General features: G+C 33.2%; 3 protein-coding genes across 4 annotated transcripts; all 3 read right to left on the bottom strand.

The window, feature by feature from the left end:
* Positions 1 to 18: 18 nt before the first annotated feature.
* On the bottom strand, positions 19 to 4,395 carry LOC120273750 (probable receptor-like protein kinase At5g18500). Its single transcript, XM_039280452.1, has 8 exons — positions 3,916 to 4,395; positions 2,877 to 3,563; positions 2,676 to 2,780; positions 2,314 to 2,436; positions 1,803 to 1,973; positions 1,574 to 1,703; positions 425 to 634; positions 19 to 340 (listed from the first exon to the last, which is right to left on the bottom strand). The coding sequence occupies exons 2-8, from the start codon at positions 3,542 to 3,544 to the stop codon at positions 215 to 217; spliced, it is 1,533 nt and encodes a 510-aa protein (XP_039136386.1). The 5' UTR covers positions 3,545 to 3,563; positions 3,916 to 4,395; the 3' UTR covers positions 19 to 214.
* A 1,092-nt stretch (positions 4,396 to 5,487) lies between these two features.
* On the bottom strand, positions 5,488 to 9,225 carry LOC120273752 (nuclear envelope-associated protein 2-like). 2 transcript variants are annotated; one of them, XM_039280455.1, is made up of 6 exons: positions 8,826 to 9,214; positions 8,013 to 8,435; positions 7,825 to 7,932; positions 6,077 to 6,538; positions 5,820 to 5,921; positions 5,580 to 5,738 (listed from the first exon to the last, which is right to left on the bottom strand). In XM_039280455.1, exons 2-6 carry the CDS (start codon positions 8,160 to 8,162, stop codon positions 5,580 to 5,582), a joined length of 981 nt encoding a protein of 326 aa, XP_039136389.1. In that variant the 5' UTR covers positions 8,163 to 8,435; positions 8,826 to 9,214. The 2 variants fall into 2 exon arrangements, with proteins under 2 accessions (XP_039136388.1, XP_039136389.1); XM_039280454.1 differs by having other exon boundaries at positions 5,488 to 5,921; positions 8,826 to 9,225.
* A 2,731-nt stretch (positions 9,226 to 11,956) lies between these two features.
* LOC120274045 (pyruvate dehydrogenase (acetyl-transferring) kinase, mitochondrial-like) lies at positions 11,957 to 15,525 on the bottom strand. The gene is made up of 6 exons (XM_039280793.1): positions 15,196 to 15,525; positions 13,620 to 13,878; positions 13,320 to 13,500; positions 12,804 to 12,951; positions 12,327 to 12,540; positions 11,957 to 12,228 (listed from the first exon to the last, which is right to left on the bottom strand). The coding sequence occupies exons 1-6, from the start codon at positions 15,442 to 15,444 to the stop codon at positions 12,170 to 12,172; spliced, it is 1,110 nt and encodes a 369-aa protein (XP_039136727.1). The 5' UTR covers positions 15,445 to 15,525; the 3' UTR covers positions 11,957 to 12,169.
* Positions 15,526 to 20,426: the final 4,901 nt, after the last annotated feature.

Genomic DNA, 20,426 nt, shown 5'->3' with positions numbered 1-20,426 from the left:
AATTGATGAAGCATATGATTGATAAACAACAAATATCTTCAATTTGAACACAATAACGCAGCAGGGCATATGCCTCTTGAGGGAAAACATAAATAGAGATCTCAAATCCTTCAGAAATTACAAACCTGTACACATGAAAGTCACAGAAAACAAAGTACTTACATGGACTTCTTCCCTAGACTGTCTAAAGCATACAAAGAATGTACCAAATGTCTTAATTGATAGAAGATGGTCTATTGTCCTGTGCGCCATCAGACTTCGAATCAGGGTTGTCGCTTTTGTCAGTATCGGAGTTTTCGGCTTCGGTGCTCACACCATGATTGTGTCTACGCCTCCGATCCTGTGAAATTCACATCTCATTTAAACAACTCAATGGTATCACTGACATTTTCGTATAAATATATAGTATCAGTGAGTTACTAACCTCGCGTGGAATCGGGTCATCTGATTCCAGCATCCTCACAACTTGACTCATTCTCGGTCTCTTGTCTGGATCTGGGTCGACACACCTCAAAGCTATCAAAAGTGCTCGTTTCAGGACTCTTGTCGATGGCTTAGTCTCTATACTCGGGTCAACCACTTCTTCAGAACGCCTGCTGCCGACCATCATCTTAAGCCAGTCCACAAGATTCACCTACAATCACAATAAAAGCATAGTATAAAATACTGAAGAGAATCTGACAAGTATACACAAAAAGTTTGTTACCGAATTCAAAGTTTCGTGGACCATAATTATATATGACAAGTTAACAGCAAAAAGGTACAAGAGAAAAAGGCATGATCACACAGTCAATAGAAGTGAAAGTTCAAAAGAAATGGCACTTGGTATTTCCTTTGTGCATGGGATTATTTAAATTAAGAAGCAAACAATGAAAATGAATCAGGACAGAACCATTTGAATGCATGCAAATAATGCAGATAGCATGTATTAAGGTTTGAAGCCATTATTGATCCCCAAGCTAGAGAGATGTGTCTGTTTATGTCCCTCAACTTGAAGACTGTGCTTCCTTTCAGCCCGTTATTGTGAAAAAACGCCATGAAGCATACATTGATGTGTCCAATTAGGATGATATGGAACATGGATGGCACATGGACGATAAATATTTTATCTTTATAGTACTTTGATTTTAATGTTTAATGTCCGTGTTATATAATAATAAAAATTAAAAATGCCGCCTCCGTAGCATAAAAAGCAAAAAAATAATTGTTTTTTCTTCTCCACAAGCATCCATGTTAGCTGCCACAACAACCTAATTGGTATTGTGAGCGTCTTTTTGACGATACAGTCAAGATTAGTCAAGATTGGTGGAGGGAAAAAATGACCAAAATTCTCTAGATAAGCGATGAAAACAAACAACAGCCCCTACTTTAAGGATCTATAGTAAACCTTATGTTAACACTGGACTGGCTTGTACTAATTGCAACCACTAATGGTGTTCATAAAGTAGTGGTCTGAACTCTGAAGGCTGAACTACAAAAAAATCTCATCAGGTTAACTATTGATGCTCCCTGACAGTGAAAGCAAATATTTAGATGTTAAACTGCCATCAAACTAGTAATGGGAAATTTGTACCTCATCTGAAGGGCGGCTATAATCCACTGGATCTCTCCCAGTAATTGCTTCCAAAAGGACAACCCCAAAACTATAAATGTCACTTTTTTCATTCAAAAGCCCAGAATTTGCATATTCTGGAGCCACATAGCTGCATGGAAAAAGGAGAACATGCATGATTCAGATTAAACAATCAGCATTCAAACTCCATACAGAATCAAATTATCAGAATTGGGAACAGAAGGCATACCCAAAAGTCCCCATAACCCTTGTGGCAATATGACTTTTCCCAGCACCAAGTAGCTTTGCCAAACCAAAATCAGAGACTTTTGCATTGAAACCGTCATCAATCAATATGTTACTTGACTTTATGTCCCGATGAACCACTTTTGGCTCAATGGCCTCATGCAAATAAGCAAGACTGCAACACATCACCTTAAGATCAGAATCAATCACATTTTAAACAAAAATCAAAACAGACTAGATTATGGTAAAGAAGAAGAACCCAGATATTCTGGTAATAAAAACAGAAGAAGAAACAACATACAAAACAGAAGTATTCTGGTATTGTCAACTCAAGTATAGAAAAACAACTATGTCTTTTATAGATACGACAAAGAATGTGAATTTTTGTATTGATCGACAAAAGCCCAGGAAGTTGGAAGCGAGACCATCCATCAGCAATGAAGAACATTACTTTATGATTGAAGTACTAAAATGAAAACGTCAGTGCCTACTTTTTGAGGATAAATTTTACTTACGCTTTTGCTGTGCCAAGGAGAATCTTTATCCGAGCCTCCCAAGTGAGACTACCATGCTGCCGCATAGCTCCATGAAGCCACTGTTCCAGATTTCCATTGTTGACATACTCATAGACAAGCATCCTGAGAATATTTATAGATGCAGAATCCTTTTAGTAATGAGAAATAGTGTTCTGGAAAATAAGTAAAATGATCCAAATTCAACCAGAGCTATCGGAGAGGGTATAAATTATAAAAGGTCAAAGACATCTGCGTGCCCAGAGCTTGACTAACTGCAACCAATATATACAGCAAATTGAAAGAAACAGTACAGTGACAAAATGGTCCCCTTGTATGAAGTAAAGAGTGGGTAATTAAGGCACCTTTGAGTGCCTTCAATACAGTAACCCAGAAGCCGAACCAAGTTCTTGTGGCGGACATGGCCAATGGCCTCAACCTCAACCCTGAATTCCTTCTCAGCTTGGCCCCTACAAGATAGATGTGCAGATATAAGACGGAGTTGATGACATTCTTGGAAGGTAATTTTTCTTTTGAAAAAATACACAAAGGAAGCTAAGACTAACATATTGTTAAGAAGCCTCTTGACTGCAACTGGAATTCCATTAATCAGAGAGCCACGGTAAACAACACCATAACCACCCTCACCAAGAATATTTTCCCTTGAAAATCGATTGGTTGCAATTTCCAAGTCACGCAAAGTAAACCAATGACCCCAACCAAGCTGAGAGATCTCAGGGAGCCCTGCCAAAGGAGAAGGGGCTGTTATGGGGTAAGAAGAAGACCTGTACCCAGTAACTGTTCCTGAACTCCCTTCTTCACCAGACTGCGACCCATTCTCAGTATGATGAAATGATCCAGAATGACTATTATAGTCAGCATTTTTAGATTTGCCCAAGTGAACCACCAGCTTATTGGAATCATCTTCGCGGTTCTTATCCTGAATCATCATAGGCATTCCATCACCAGCTGCATAGTTATTTGATGAGACATGCTCCACTCTCACCTCCTTGATTTCCTTTGAAACTGCCGGAATCTGAGTGATGGGGAGGTTGTTCAGAGTCCTTCTGGTTCTCCTCTTTCGACTCTGAACAGTAGTGCATATCACTACTATGGCAAGCACACAAATTATAAACACCATTACAGTTATTCCAATTATCTCCCATAGCTCAAGACCAAACACATCAGTTTTCTTGGTCAGGTGTTCTTTGAGAGAACTCCCAGATGACGACATATTCCAAATGCTAATATTCCTGACAAATTGAAAAAGAATTCTCATTTAACCAGACATTTTAGTTCAGAACAAGGAAAAAGTACAACAAACGCACATCTAATAGAAACACAGATAGGCATGAGGAGCAACCTTAATATCTCAGACGATTCACAACAGCAGAACAAATGAACAATCATTAGATAGAAAATTTTCAGTTCTACAAGTACCAAAGAAAAAAGCAAAGCAAGAATTCACGGATTCCAACCTAAAAATCGAAACTTTTAGGCCAACCTTAATAAATTACATCAAATCAAACAACAGTTAAATCCACACATTGCCTAGAAAACAAACCCAAAACAGAAAAGTGTGGAATTTCGCAGCAAATACTATACCTCCGCTCTCTCACACCACCAGCATTCCTCAGATCTCAAACCAGCCCTCTTTACCAGTGCATTCAACCCTAAAGCAGACGTCTTGAGCTCAAAAACACCAAAACCTCAGCGCCACAGCTACAACACCGCCATTACATTCACAAAAAGAAACAACCTTAGAGCTAAAGAAACAAAATGAAAAGGCAATGAAGGCGGTGGCGGGGCGACGGGGCTCTGGATCTAAGCTCAGACGGAGCTTGGATCCCCAGCCCCCAGTTGCAACAACAGCTTGGAATTCGTCTCTGAAACGGCAACAGTAGCTCTAGAACTCGTGATTTCTGGGGTACTTGCCGAGAATTGGGGCAATGGCGCATGGGAAAGCAAGAGAGAGAAAGAGAGAGGACAATTGAGTCATCAGCGGTGGGTGTAGGTGAGAAAGCAAGAGAGAGAAATCAGAGAAATCAGAGAAATCAGAGAAATCACAGAAATCAAAGAGAGAGAGAGAGATCCATTTCTATTTCTCTCTCTATAAAAATAAATAAATAATAAAATAATAATAATAATAATAATAATAAAGAGAGAAAATGAAGAGCAACAGTGCAAATCTCATGGGCAAATAAATGAGTGGGGCTGTGTGTAACTGGTTCCATATTTTTTTTTTATTTAAATAAAAATAATTATAATTTTACTCCGGTGAAAATTATTCACTATTCCGAAAGATTTTTTAATAAAATAATTCGTAGTCCAATGATATTAATCCTATTATGAATAATAAATATCTTGATTTTGTGTTTCACTGAATATAATAATGATAATAAATTTTTAAATTATAAATAAAAATTTTTTATTTAAACCAGTGTTATTGGGCTGAAGTATCAATTTCTGACAGTATGCATATTCCTAACATATATAGATATATATAGTGTTTATTATTTTAGGAAAAAAAATCTTTATATTTTAAAAAGTTTTTAGTTTTTAAATATAAAACATTTAAAAATAATTAATTAATTTTTATTTAATAAGAAAGAAAATCACTTTGAGTAAGACTGAAAGTTCTGCTATAATTTTGGAGAAGAATTTTCAATATTATCCCAATATGGAATATTTAAAAAAAAAAAAAAGTAGTAGAAAGTAAATTACAATGTCTGACTAGTCTAAATATCATAATATTAAGTAACTTTTAATTAAATAACCCTTATTTTTTGTTATTTAAAGTTTTTAGTATGTTATTTCAAAATATTACTGAGAATAGAATACAGATAATAACGAGGAAATTGCTGTTTTTTTTAAACAAAAAATTTGATTCAATTGATTGAATTTTTTATTTTAATATTTAAAATATAAAATTAGCAATTTTTTGGCTGTCCCTAGTGGCACAGCTCAACATCTAGTACAAATTGAAATAAACCTAAATAAAACAGTATTAAATTAATAAAATAATAATTTTTAAAACTAATCATAAATAGATGGCAAATTCCAAGGTTGGCAAGATAAATTTGTCTAAAATAATATAATAAAATTCAAATTAAAAACATTGACCAAATCATCTCCTTTCATTCAACAAAAATATCAATTGGAATAAGACATTCTAACTGATTTGGAAAATATAAACTTTAGAAATTATAAACTTGTTCTACCATTGATTCATTAATACATAAACTAACATGGAAATGAAACAAGTTTTTTCATCTCCTTGAAAATACAACTAAGACCAACATAGACATTGATACAATGACTTTAAGACCAGAGCTTTCCCAAAAATTCGGTTTGTCGATACAACTGCATTGTTTCATTGCTAACTGATCTCTCAATTCCTTCAAAGCCTGGTCTCGTCGCTCTCCCATCTGTTTACATAAGTGATATATATCACAATCTTGATTCAAAGCTATGCACAATGGCAGCAAAATGATTATATGATATATTACCCTCTGAAGTTTTCTTGTTTGCGATCGGGCTTCTTGAAGACAAAATTCAAGCTTTACAATGCGTTTCTTCAGTTCCTGATCGGCCCGGCGATGTTTCTCAATCTGTTTTCCAACAAAAAGATCCAGTCAAGGATATATATATATATGATTAAGTTCCACATGCATGAGAATTATGAGTGTTAGATCCAGTCAAGATGTTACTATGTGTATCTATGTTAGATCATGAATGTATAAAATGAAAATAAAATGAGAAGAACCTGGGATTCCAAGTCCTTGGTTTTCTGCTTCCAATGTGCTGACAAGAACCTTATCTCATCTCTCAATCTGATAATTTCTTCATCTTTAGAGTTGAGATGTTTTTTCATATTCTCGATGTTCTTGGGAGATACTTCATCTAAGATTCTCATGAGTTCAGAGTCTTTGTCAGCTCCAGACTTGGCAATTGCAACCATGATCTCTTCTTCTATTCTTATGATTTCGTCTTTTAGTTGTCTCTGTGATAGTTCTCTTGTTTGGAGGTCCTTCTGCAGAAGATCTAATTGCTCGCCGAGTTTATTGACTCGAATCTCATGCTCTTTCAGTGAATTGTTTTTGCTCTCTAGTTCTTTTAATAAGGACAAACATTGAGATTGAGCAGACTCTGCTGATGCTGCACTAGCTTCAGCAGTGGCTTGTGTGATTGAAAGCTGTGATCGTAGATCATCCAACTCCTTGATATACTATAGTGCATATAGCATTATTAGCACAACGCCACAAAAGATAAGTTAATAAATACAAACTAACTTTTCTTCATTATTAAGCTGAATAAAGAGCTAATTGTTGTAGCGAAAATGATGAATAAATAAACAGTCAATCAAGACAGAAAAAGAAAATAGCAAAGTGAAGGATCAAAACACGGAAAAGAAAGAAGATAAGTAGGAGCCCAAAAGTGCACAAGGTGATGAGTGCAGTTTGGTGGCAACATGGAGGTATTAAAGCAGTACAAAAAGCAGCACTAAAAGCAGCTTTGTGGCATCAGAACTAACAGAAAAATACTTCAAGATCATATTAGAAACCACAGATCAACTTGGCTGAAAAAAAAGGAGCCATGCATGATCTCAATGACAGTTTTTTCTCCAAATAGTTCCTTTAATACAAGTATACAACCAATAATATGATATATATCTATCCCAACCAATGAAGACCAACTTTCAGCCATTACAAAGAACCTAAGGATAATGTTTGGAAGATAAAATTATATTCCCAAAATATGATACAAAATTCGGTGGACTATACATACCAACTTTAACAATAGCAAATGTGAATGGATTGTAATGATTATTGTTGATAATGAACATGAACAAATGTAATGGGCAAAACATGAATTGGGTGTCATAGATTTTCATGTAGTTACTTTTTACCATATTTTCTTTGAGTTGTGACTCAAATGTAAAATTTTCAAGAATAGATCTTGGGGAAAAGGTCTAATATTTTGTGTGATTAATAGAGAGAGAGAGAGAGAGAGAGAGAGAGAGAGAGAGAGAGATCCAGACTTGTCAACATGTGGGGTTTATATGATGAACAGGTAGGAAAGGATTCAATCATTGAGTGAATTCAGCATTCAATGATAAGGCAGACTTCAAATAACAAACCCACATAGTCAAGGAAGTTCATTCAACAACAAATTAGAATTATTAGTTGTTTCCATGAGTACAAGTGGGGTCTCAGTGCAACTTCACACGTCTGAAAAACTGTTGATTTTTCATCCTGAATCCATCTATAAGACGTAGTGGTATATCTACTCCTTGTTCTCATTATTTGGTTGAAAAAGGGCACAGATAAGATCAAGTAAAACATGACATGATGACAGATGGATTGAAGTTCAGAAATCATATGCTGGACATGAAAACTTAAAAATCGAACCTTTGTACTGGCTAATAAAAGAGTAATCCTACCATAAAAGAAGAGAACATTTATGAAACAGTAATAGAAAATGGAGACTAAAGAGAAGGCCAGAGAGACAAACCTGCTCTGAAGTAGCAGCAGATTTCTGCAAACAGTCATTTTTCTCCTCTAAACACTTTTGCAACATTCCCACCTCCAGTTCCATGTTCATAGCTTTCGTCTCTGCCATCTATTCAATGTTCAACAACACTAACCAAATCAACAACTTAAACAAATCCAAAAGCCTACAAAACATAAACAAGAATCAACCTTTCTAGTCATGGTCTCATGAGCAAAGGATTTCTCCTGTGAAGCCAACCGGCCCCTGACATCTTTGAGCTCAGCTGCTAATGAGACAACACTTCTCCTGAAGTTCTGCTTCTTCTCCGAGAGATCCTTCAGCAAGGGATCAACCTCCATCCACAGAATGAAACAAAAGACAATTCAGAAACTCTTTGAGCAGGGACCAGAGCTTACTGAAGCACCACAAAGTCCTCAGTCGCCAATTAAAACTATCAAAGGGATAGCAGGCTCTCTTGGAACAAATGGCACAGAGGAACACACACCACCACTATTTTTTTTTTTTTAATTTTTTTTTCTGAGCTAAAATTCAATCAAGTGGTTCCCATGAGAATGGTCTTCGTCCGCATCCAAGCAATAAATTGGGAACACGCCAAGAAAACGAGGAGTTTCCTTTTCACAGTAAAAATAAACAAACAGAGTAAATGCAGTGATTAGAATCAATAGAGAAAAAAAACAAAAAAAAAATTCATTCCTGTGGGTACAGAGAGACGCGTGAGCATGAAAGCTACCGAAATTCAAGGAAAAAAACATTTTTTCCCCAAAATAAATGGCAACGAGTAGAACATATGATACTTTTATAAGATCGTTCAAAACCCTAAAACGTCAATAGTGACTGTGGCATCAAAAAACACTATTTCTCCTTCAAATGCATTTGAAAAAAACTTTTAGTTTAAATTGATTTTTTTTTTAAAGCCTTTCCATACGATTTGGATGAAAGAGCCACTAGAAAATTCAAACCTTTACCAAAAGGAAAACCATTTGAAAAACCAAGACACGAACCAGTGAATCTCTTCCAGAAGCTCGATTCCAAACCACTCCCTTTCACAAAAAACAATCTCTTAAAGCAAGCGTGCTCCCCTCTGCCCTGTTAAGCTCCAAACAAAGAATCAGAAGATAAACACCAAATGATTTGGGTTTCGATTGGGAAAAAACACTCAAACTCTTCTTCTCCTTCTTCTTCTCCTCATCTGAGAGCTAATAACTTCGTAATCGAAGCAAAGAACTTCAAAATCATGGAAATCGAAAGGAAAACAACAACAAAGATTTCAGCTTTACGGTGAAATCTCCAACAAAATGCATTAAAAACTCAAGACTTTTTGTTTCTCTCGCTCGCTCGCTCGCTCGCTTCCAATGGAGTTTTGAGTCTTTGAGGACATTAATGGCGGGATGACGTGGCACGGAATAGTCCGAGCCTGAGGTTCGGATTCCGAACCTCTGTTTGATTTGCTGCGCGGGGAAAATTGTTATGACGCATTGGGATGGGCATTCTACACTGAAAGCTGATCCCGAGGCAAATGGCTATAAAAGGTAAAGCAAGAACTATGGAAAAGGGCATTGAAGAAGAGAGTGAAACCCTTGGGCCTTGGAGAGCTTTCCGGTGATCTTCTCCGGCGATCTCTACGGGAAGGGAAGTCTTTCCCATTATCTATTATATTTCCTATATAGTTTCTTTAGATCTATCATTCTATATGTCTAGTTATGACCGTAATGGATCCTATGTTGATGGATTGTACTTTGATTGGTCGTTTGTGATGATATGGATCTCTTAGGGATATTATAGCTCACTGCTTGATTGATCTCTTAATCAGTATAGTATGATGATTGATTGATCTCTTGATCAGTATAGCATGATGATTGATGTGGAGGTTTCCTGTATTTCGGTGCTCTGTGAATCAATTTCAGTGATAATCCATTGATTTGGAGTTCTTGTGAATTAATTCACAACAAAAATCCAAAATCCAAATCTCATATTTTTCTTTTTCTTTTTTTGAAAATGTTAGAAATTTTGGAAATAATATATATATATATATAAATATTTATTAGTTTAATTTTTGTACATGTCACTATAATTGTGTACTTTCTATCTTTTTAGTCCTTCTAATATTTTTAGATATACTTAGGTCCTCATATTTGGTCAAATTGGGTCGTTCTAGTTCATGGCAATAATTTTTAGGTACAATTAAATCCTTACAATTTATACTTGCCCATTTATACCACAGACTAGAATGACCTAACTCGATTGAATATGAGAAATTAATTGTATTTAAAAATATTGCAAGGACTATTAAGGTAAAAAAATACATAATTATAGGGACTAGAGGTGTAAATGAGCCAAGCTACTCGTGAACTACTCTAGATCGGCTTGGTTAATGCTCGAATTCGATTCAATTTTTCACAAGCCGAGCCGAGCTCGAGCTGCTCGTTTATGTTAACGAGCCGAGCTCGAGCCCAAAAATACTCAGCTCGTGAGGTTCGCGAGTCTAAACTAGCTTTTATATATAAAATATTAAATTATTTATATATAAATTACAAAAATACATAATTGTATAAACTATATAAAATTATAAAAATACTTATGTATACAAAGCTAATCGAGCTTAAACGAGCCGAGCTCGAGCTACTTGTGCTTTTCAGCGAGCCGAGCTCGAGTACAAAAAAAATAGCTCAAACGAGCGAGCCTGGTGATACTTGGTTCGATACTATACTCGAGCCGAGCTCGAGCCTGGTGATACTCGGCTCGGCTCGGCTTGTTTACAACCCTAATATTAGGGACTTGTAAAGTAATTAAACCATTTTTTTTTTTTGTTTGGATTTCAGGATTTTGAAAAGGGGTTTTATTTTTATTTTTAATTTTGTATTTTTTGGCAAGAGAAATTAAAGGCTGATTTATAATTATATATTTAATCAATACCATGGAAAAACTGAGATTTAATAAATTAAGGGGATTGTTTGGGAATAAATCGAATAAATTAATTTATTTTGAGATAAAATGAGAATATGGATGATATAATGAAAAATGTTAATCAAATATTATCATTATAAGAACCAGTGAAAATCAATTTAATTTATTATTATTATTATTTTGACAAAAATAAGAAATGCTACACATAAGGGTATGGTGGCTAATTATGATAATTTATTGATCACAAAATTTATTAACCTGACATCTAACATCATGAGCCGACAAAAATTACAAACTTAAAAAAAATTATTAAATTAAATTAAACTAATAAATTTTCTATACCATGAAAACAATACCTGAGCCATAAACATGGATGGCAGTGTGGCACAGTACTTCGGAGCAGAGTGAAGGGATTGACCTTGCCATTTTGATTTTTTTTTTAATAAAATATATAAACAACTAATTTATTAAAAAAAAAATTTAGGAGACAGAATTGATTCAACAGAAAATACAAACATAAGAAAACAAATAAACTAGAAACCTCACCAGGGGTGAAATAAACAAGAAAAATAAGAAAAGAACAACAATATAAAAAGTGAAGATTAGGCTTGCGAAGACATCCTACTGGAGACACAGGTTTGCCCAGTCGACAGGAAGTTGATTACTCATGTTCTGAAATGTGCTCGGGATTGTTTGAGTAGTCTGCCAGTCTAGTGCTATTAAGCTATTAGTGGCTTGTTAATATATATTCATCACAATTTTATTTTTTCTAACTTTATATCTCTATTTAATATATATTTACCATAATTTAAGCAATCAACTGGTCACTGTCTGTGTTGGAAGCGGAGACAAAATCCTGAGGAAATTCTGGGACCAAAAACACTTTGCAATCCCTGTCTCATCTTTGGCTCCTCAGGACACAAAAAAGTGAAAGCCCTGCTTTCCTTTTCCCAAAAACACACATACATTATTTAACTCAAAACTGACAAAACATCAATAATAAATTAGGAAGTAATAACCAATTCCCAGTCACTAATCTTTGTTTATTTTCTCAAATTTCGACCACCCCCTGAGTTTCTTGCTCCTTTACAGCAAGCATCTCTTTGTATTATGGTCCCAATGATTACTCAGGACCATTGTGCACACCAGAACAAACCTGAGAACAAGATCAATCCATGAACAAGAAAAGTTCCATTTGGAATCTGAACAACTTAATATGGTTCTTAGGATTACATAGATTTAAGCACAAGCATTCTCTGCAGAAGCTCTAGATTCTTGCTCCCTTGTTAATATTACTAATAATTATATACACAACAACATTGACATAAAGCAGATGTTAGAAAATAAGTCTAATGATATAATCTATTGATTCTATTCTTTAAAAACCAACTAAAATGATGGTGTTGAATGCTGCCTCTCTGCAAAAAACCGGCCCGATGTCTCATGGGAGTGGTTCTTGTGAGTCCCCCAATCTCGACAGATGAAGATAGGCATCAGTTCCTACAATTCATGAAACCAATTCTTCTTTATATACATTCATCATCGACAATTGGCAATGATAGCAAAAGGATTAGAAGTGAGTTGCATTTCCTACTCACCATATCCTTCCATTGATATAATCTGAAGATCACCACCGAAATATTTAGCATAGAGCCTACTGATTGGAAGTCCAAAACCATATCCAGCCATAACCACTCCGCCGCGCTCCCTGATGCTGTAATTTTCAATAGGAGGATCTTTTGCAGTACTGTATAGATATGTGAAAATTTTTGGGAGGCCACTTCTTGGTATGCCACCTCCTTCATCAGAGATCTGCAATGCAAGGTCATCAATCACACTAACCATTTGGCTTCAATTTTCTGGTTAACAAACTAAAATTGGCAAAGAATCTAGAGTTGTTAGGTTGTATACTTAGAAAAGAAATCATATTTGTACAAATTAAACCTTCCAAATGAATGACAATGACTACTTCTTCCTCAAAAAAGTACATCTTAAGGTTGTTAGATGCGTGACAACTCATTTGGGAAGCCTAGTTTGTGTTAGTAGACTTGCTTGAATTACACTAATAGTTATACCTTTATTGCAACATCCTCAGCCCCATCAGCAACAATTATTTTAACAGGTGGCACATCTTTGTCTGAGTCGGCAAAATGTTCTTGAACGGCACGCAGGGAGTTCTTGACCAATTCAAACACCATCAAATGCAAATGCAGCGGAACATAACTGGTGGAAAAATCCACATGTGAATATAAATAAGACACTCAACACAGTTTATAAATTCCTAAAAGCAGAGATGATAAACCGCCAAACCATGAAAGGGGGTTTGATTAAGTCGATTCACAGAAAAGAATCTAAATATAGAACTCCAGCATTTAAGGAGATTTAAGTATCTTGGCATAAAAATTAGGCAGAACAGAGCTCAGCATCAAATCAAACAAACTATATGAAAGCCATGCTAAATAAAACAAACTGGAGGCACTTAATTTTGCTCAACATGACGACAAAATCAGTAGCATATCAACTGCCGAAATTAGTACAGATGAAGGAGAAAGCAAAACATCAGTACATATCATAAAAATGCAAGAACTCACGGGAAAGTGAAATCTGGATCTCCATATATATTGATTTCTGGCGCGCTACCATACTCCCTTAAGCAAATGCTGCGGGCATCTTCACTGGCGGCACGAGCCACTTGCACAGGCGACATTCTGGTGTTTATTAGACCAACACAACCAGGCTCTGGGCTTGGATCATGCAAACCCACATGCTGTCCTGAATTTGGCAAAAGAAAGGAATTATTGCATGCAATTCTTATTCATGTGATATAAAATTCAGAGGATGTGACAGTAAGTTATATGTACAAGTCACTGCACAAAAAACTTGCCACAAACCTATAAGCACCCGGATTCCAATTCTTGACATGTAAAACCGGTCAAGAAATTGATGAATTTCTTCAAGATCTTTGAATGCAGCAGTGACATTCAAGTCTTTTTTAAGCTGTTGTACACCTAAAGCCATAGTTGGCACCACATGGTTATGCCTAACTTTGATCATCTTGATCATTTCAGTGAAAGCCAATTCGTCATGCTTATCGTTGATATCTCCAAAAGAGCGGACATCTCGAAAAGATTCCAGATACCAATCTCTCACCTTCAAAAACAGAACAAGAACAACCAAAATTTGAAAAACTTTTAGATATATAACAAGACACACTGCCATACAGCAAACTGTTAAGAGGCTTGACATGAGTAATGCTATTTGTATAAATTCGACTTCCCAAATAAATTTCCCAACTAAGTTGTCGTCCACGCGGTAAATTTGAGATGATGTACCGCATGTCCCGACAAAAAGTTAATGATTATCAATTGACGTACCGCATGTCCCGACAAAAAGTTAATGATTATCAATCAGTTGAGAAGTCTACATAGGAAATCTAGCCTTTACAAATAGCATTACTCAGCATGAAATTACTAAATCAGTTAGTGATATGAGCAGTGAATCAGATATCTTACTCAGATAATGCAATGTTATGTTACTAGTACTTCCTTACCACCCAAAGATCCCATTGAATTGGCATGAGATACAAACACCATCTAAAGGATCATCAAAGTTATATATCAAGCAGTTAATTGTGAGTCTAATTACTCAGAACATCTACTAAAGAGCCATTGCTTTTCATGACAAAGGACACAAGGTTCAGGAGAAATAAAGGATGTGTTAAAGAATAAGCAAAGCAACAACTTGGACACAATCCAGAAGAATGCTGAAAAAGAGAACCAAAAAACATCTCAAACAAATTGATACCAGAAATGGAAGCATGGAAACCCATCTTCAAGAACTTAACAGATGAAAAGTTCATACTGGGGCCATAAGAAACTGATAGTTTGCAGCATAAACAGAATACCTTAATCGAGAATTCCACAAAATTACTGAAAATAAGAAATGGAACTCTATTCGAAGCAAATCAAAGACTTTTTTTTTTAAATGATAGAAATGGATAAACCACAACTTATAGAAAGAGGATCAAAGACTAATTCAGCAAGCAAAAACCATAAAACCTCTAAAAAGGAAATCCAAATACAGGAATATCCCCAGATGGAAAAGAAAAATAGAATGCAGCAACAAATTCACATACAAAAGGCCCCACAAAAAAAATACCATTTTTGTTTTCAAATACAAACTCCACATCACCACAAATAATAATAATAATAATAATAATAATAATAATAATAATAATAATAAACCACAACTTCTAAAAAAGGATTCCAAGCTTCAGAAATGATCCAAAAGAGAAGAACGCATCAAACAGTACTAAAATTCTAAAATGCACAACCAAACTCACAAACCAAAATCCCTCCAAAATTCCATTTTTCACATAAAAACTCCATAATATAATCACCCCCAAAAAAAAGAAAGAAAGAAAGAAAAAACTAAATCTTAATTCCAAATAAAGATCATAGAAATTACCTTCAAAACAGCAGGCTTCTGAGAGAGCCCGAAGGGCAAGTTCTCAAGCTCAATGACCCGCCTCGCAATCCTAATCGGGAGTTCCTTATGGAGGAATTGCGCCGATAAAAGAAGATTCCTGTCCGTTGGCCTCGATCCAAACTCCATCATATACCTAAGGCTCACCCCAGTCTGCTTCATCGCTCCCCATCTCCGCACATCATTAGCCACCGCCTTCGTGAAGCCCTCCATAGCGTTCTTGGCAGCCATCAAAACTCCACCACGAGCTCTAGCATTGGCGATGCGAAGGCGAACGAGGAGAAGCCGAGCAGGGGAAGCACGCGACGCGAATGAAATGGTGTTCCTTTTTCTCTTCTTCGATACCTTCGCCCATTTTATAGTCTTCTTCCTTAACGGGTCTCTATTAACGGGTTACAAACCCGAAACGGTTTTCTACCCGTTAATGGACGACGACACGTGCCACGATCCCTTCAAGTGCGCCACGTGTTCTTTAAGTTCCGGATCCGGCAGCCGTCGGACCCGAATCCGACGGCCGACCATCGGATTCATCACCGAAGAAATCTGATTACTTCGGAAAATCCGAATCCGAACTCCTTTTTTTTTTTAAAGAAATTTTTTTAATGATTTTATTATCGGTTGCCTTAAAAAAATATGTTAAAAAAATCATGGGTTTTAATTAGAATTAATAATATGAATTCTTATGCTGTTAATTTGTGCCAAAAATAATGGTTTGAATTTAATTTTTAATTTAATATTTAAAACTTTGTATTTTATTTAAATTTTCAGATATTTTTAATGAGGGGTATACGTAGGGTATTAATAGTTTAACTCGTCCAATCTCTGCATTTTCAGTCGGAGACAAAGCCAGATATCAATAGGCTATAAGCACTTTGATGTTTATCCATTTAAAAAAATTAAATAAATAAATATTTAAAATTTTTGAAAAATATGATAGTGGGAATTGAAAGTATAGCTACACTTTGTCTGAGTCCAATGATATGAGCCCCTTTCATCAGCCATTTAGATTAAAATAGCTAGCTAATGATAATGATGTTTATTAGGGACTGTATTTTTAATCTATTTATTAACAAAAACAAGTTCAGTGTGTGTGATTTTAATTGGATTAGAACATGATGAGTTGTTGCAAAAATAATATTTCTTTTTTCTTTTTTTAAATTATAAATCATGGTTGGGTTTTGTAACTCATGACATTGCATTAGACGTGTTTAGGTTTCGAATGATTGTAATGTTTTTTTTTCACTGCCATGAGCCTTATTTGGTTATGACTCATTTATGTTGAATTTATTTTTTAATAATATTAATTTTAATTTTATATAAACTAAAACGAGACAGACTTTATTAATCTATTATAACCATAAAAAATAAAAAATAAAGATAAGAATTGACACAATTATAAATATTATGTTTTAGTTGATGAAAAAAGAAATCTCATAGCCTAGTCATTGTTAATGGTGTGAGTTTGGGTTTGAGTTTGTCGCTCAATTCTTGTATCTTTGATCTCGGTGTATGCATCTGACTTCCTTTAACAGGAGAACTCTTGGTCCATAAATTTTATTGTGTAAGATTTTGTGCATCATTTATGTTGCGCACATTTATCATGATTTTGTTATTGAAGAGGAATGGATCAGGTTATTTAAATTGTGTTCTCTTTCATATTCTTGGATCTCATGGACTATCTCCATCTATACACCTAAAGATAAAAGAAAAGAAGCTTTACTGCTTTAGCAAACGGGTCTTTTGTTAATTGATACACACATATGTTAAAAAATTTAAAATTGTTAGATGGCTTTGGCTTGCTTTTGCAATTAATGTTACCTTAATTAAAAGACTTTTAGTACCGTATCTTTAATTATATTTATCCAAATACCGGATTTAATTTCATTGTAATTATATTCATCAAAATGGCATATAAAATAATAATAATAATAATAATCTATACACATATAAAAGTAGATATATAAGAGCATTTTAAGGAATAATTATAAATATTTTTAAAATATTATTACACTTAAATATTTGTTTGCATTATTTAAGGCATTACTAACAAGAGCATTTTATGGAACAATTATAAATATTTTTTAAAATATTATTACACTTAAATATTTGTTTGCATTAATTATGACATTACTAATAGAAAGGTTTAATTACATTCATTAATTTTTTATTAATATTTCATTAAACCTTTAAAAGACAATTATAATGATTGAAAAATATTTGTTTTGTAGAAATATATATTCCAACGGTTTACATTATTATGAGTTATTTAAGCATGATTTTTTTTTTTTTTGCCAATTTGTAAATAATAATTGAAAAGAAGCATTTGCTTTGGTTTATATATAAGCAAATTAGAAGAAATTGAAGACATTAAAAATATGAAAAAATAAAAAAAGAACAAGAGATAGTAGAACTCTATAAACTGAATGTATTTTAAAAAATATGATTATAATCCTAACATCATTCATTTTAATTTTGATATTTTTTAATGATTCCCAAAAAAAGTTGTGATGTCTATTATTGTGTAATTAATTTTTTCTACCTTTCATTTTTTTTTCTTTTTTCTTTTTCTTTTTTTTTGTTTTTTTATGCATTGTCTCATGTTATGTATTGTTTTATTAGCATTTGTTTTATTCATTTTCAAAACTAAAAAGAAAAAACCCAAATGCGAAGCAAGGGAATTTGCCTAATAATAATAATAATAATAATAATAATAATAATAATAATAATAATAATAATAACAATTCTCCATCGTCTTATCATCTATTAAACAACGTTTAAAATATAATACCATATCTTCAATTTTTTTTTATTAATTATAGATTCATTTTGACAATGACATTGTTCATGTACATGCAGTATATTTTTAATGAATTTAAATAATATTTAGAAAATTAAAAATTAAAAGGATAATTTTTTTGCTATTTTTATACCATTACACTATTGATTCTTTTTTTAATGATTTTATAAAAAAAAATAATGAAATATGATGGTCCTTTTTAAGTTAGATAAATTTGAAGTTTATATTATAAAAAATCACTCATCATATATTGAGTACCTCACTTTCATTTGAAATACATTAGAAGAATGAGTTTTTATTTTTTATTTTTTTAAAAAGTAATGAATAAAATTTAAAAGACATTAGAAACACATAAAAGCATCACAAGTGAAAAGTGAAAGCACAATTAGCGAAAATGATAAATAATAAGAATGAAAGAATATAAAAAGGTCAAGAACATGTGAAGCCATATAAACTTGAACTGAAAATTAAATATGATTATTTGTTCATTAAAAACAAATACTTGTTCATTAAAAAAAAGAAAAATTATTCTTTGTTCTCATTTTTTTTTTTGTATTCTCTGTTTTATATGTTTTTTTCACTTTTACTTTATGTGAGTTATCTATTTTATTATATATAAATATATATATACTAAGTGTTTAGATAAAATTTAAAAGACATTAGAAAAGCATAAAAGCATCACAAGTGAAAACACAATCAGTGAAAAAGATAAAATAATAAGAATAAAAGAATATAAAAAAAGTAAAAAACACGTGAAACTATATAAATTTGGTCTAAAAATTAAAAATGATTGCTTATTCATTAAAAAAATATTTGTTCATAAAAAAATAAAAAAAAATTATGCCTTGTTCTCACTTTTTTTTTGTATTCCCTGTTCTATATGTTTTTTTTTCACTTTTACTTTATGTGAGTTATCTATTTTATTATATATATATATATATTAAGTGTTTAGATAAAATTTAAAAGACATTAGAAAAACATAAAAGCATCACAAGTGAAAGCACAATCAGCGAAAAAGATAAAATAATAAGAATAAAAGAATATAAAAAAGTAAAAAACACGTGAAACTATATAAATTTGGTCTGAAAATTAAAACTGATTGCTTGTTCATTATAAAAGTGTTTGTTCATTAAAAAAAAGAAAAAAAAGAAAATTATGTTCTGTTCTCATTTTTTTTTAATTCCCTGTTCTATATGTCACTTTTTACTTTTATGTGAGTTATCTATTTTATTTTATATATATATACATATTTAGTGTTTAGATAAAATTTAGAAGGCATTAGAAAAACATAAAAGCATCACAAGAGAGTACAATTATCGAAAATGATAAATCATAATAATGAAAGAATATAAAAAGGTGAAGAACATGTGAAGCCATATAAACTTGAACTGAAAATTAGAAATGATTACTTTGTTCGTTAAATAAAAGAAAATTATTTTTTGTTCTCATGTTTTTTTTATTCTTTATTCTATATTAAGTGTTAGGAAAAGATAAGAAGATTTCAAAGATGGAGATAACGAAATGTTTATTGATCACAGCTTCCTCCACAGACCACATACATTAGAACAAGAGCTAATTTATAGACCCATTAAATCCTAACAACTAAGACTTATTCAAAACTGAAAAATATCAGGATTACATACCAACATTAAGAGTTTCCATACAAAATAGGACTTCCAAAAAACCCAAATCTCATCGATGAGGTTGGATATCTAGTGAGACCAAATACTAGACTTATAGTGATCCCATATAAGAACAACATATAGAGATATTTTATAAATAGACGGCCAATTTTCTCCACACACGAGCCTAACAAAAGACACAAGTTTAATTACACTAGTTTAATTTAAGAGAAATTGGATTTTTAATTCACTTCCATGTGTCAGCTGCCATCTTCACCCATGTGATCATACTCTATTTAAGTTGTAGAAGACTTCAGCAAGAAGTTATATCTATTAAAACAGTGTTGATTTTAATTCTCATCCTCAACAACATTCAATACTACCCCTTGAACAATACGCAGTTCTTCAAACTCAAAAGCTTTTTCATGCCTTGATGAGTATATCCATGGCTTGTTTTATTTATTAAATGATGTTTGATATATCATTTTAATTTATAGAGGTGTCAAATGAGTTATGTCGACCCAGGCCTGAAACGGCCAAGACACTGTGCTATAGTACCATTCTCGGGCCTGGCATAGCACAGACCCGAGCCTGGGATTTGCAGTCTATGGGCACAGCACAACACATGTCCGTGTGAGACTGACACGGCTTAGCACACCTCATGTGAGATTTTTTTATTTATTGTATGTTTTCAATTTTTTAATTAACGGGGACTTCCATTTTATGTTTGTAGATTTTTCTTTTTTCTAATAATTTTTTAATAATTTTTTGAGTTTTGTAATATTTTTCATGTT

The sequence above is a fragment of the Dioscorea cayenensis genome, chromosome 12 (assembly GCF_009730915.1).
Source record: "Dioscorea cayenensis subsp. rotundata cultivar TDr96_F1 chromosome 12, TDr96_F1_v2_PseudoChromosome.rev07_lg8_w22 25.fasta, whole genome shotgun sequence".
Taxonomy (NCBI): Eukaryota; Viridiplantae; Streptophyta; class Magnoliopsida; order Dioscoreales; family Dioscoreaceae; genus Dioscorea; species Dioscorea cayenensis.
The sequence above is the reverse complement of the archived record's forward strand: the minus strand, read 5'-3'. Positions and strand labels throughout refer to the sequence as shown.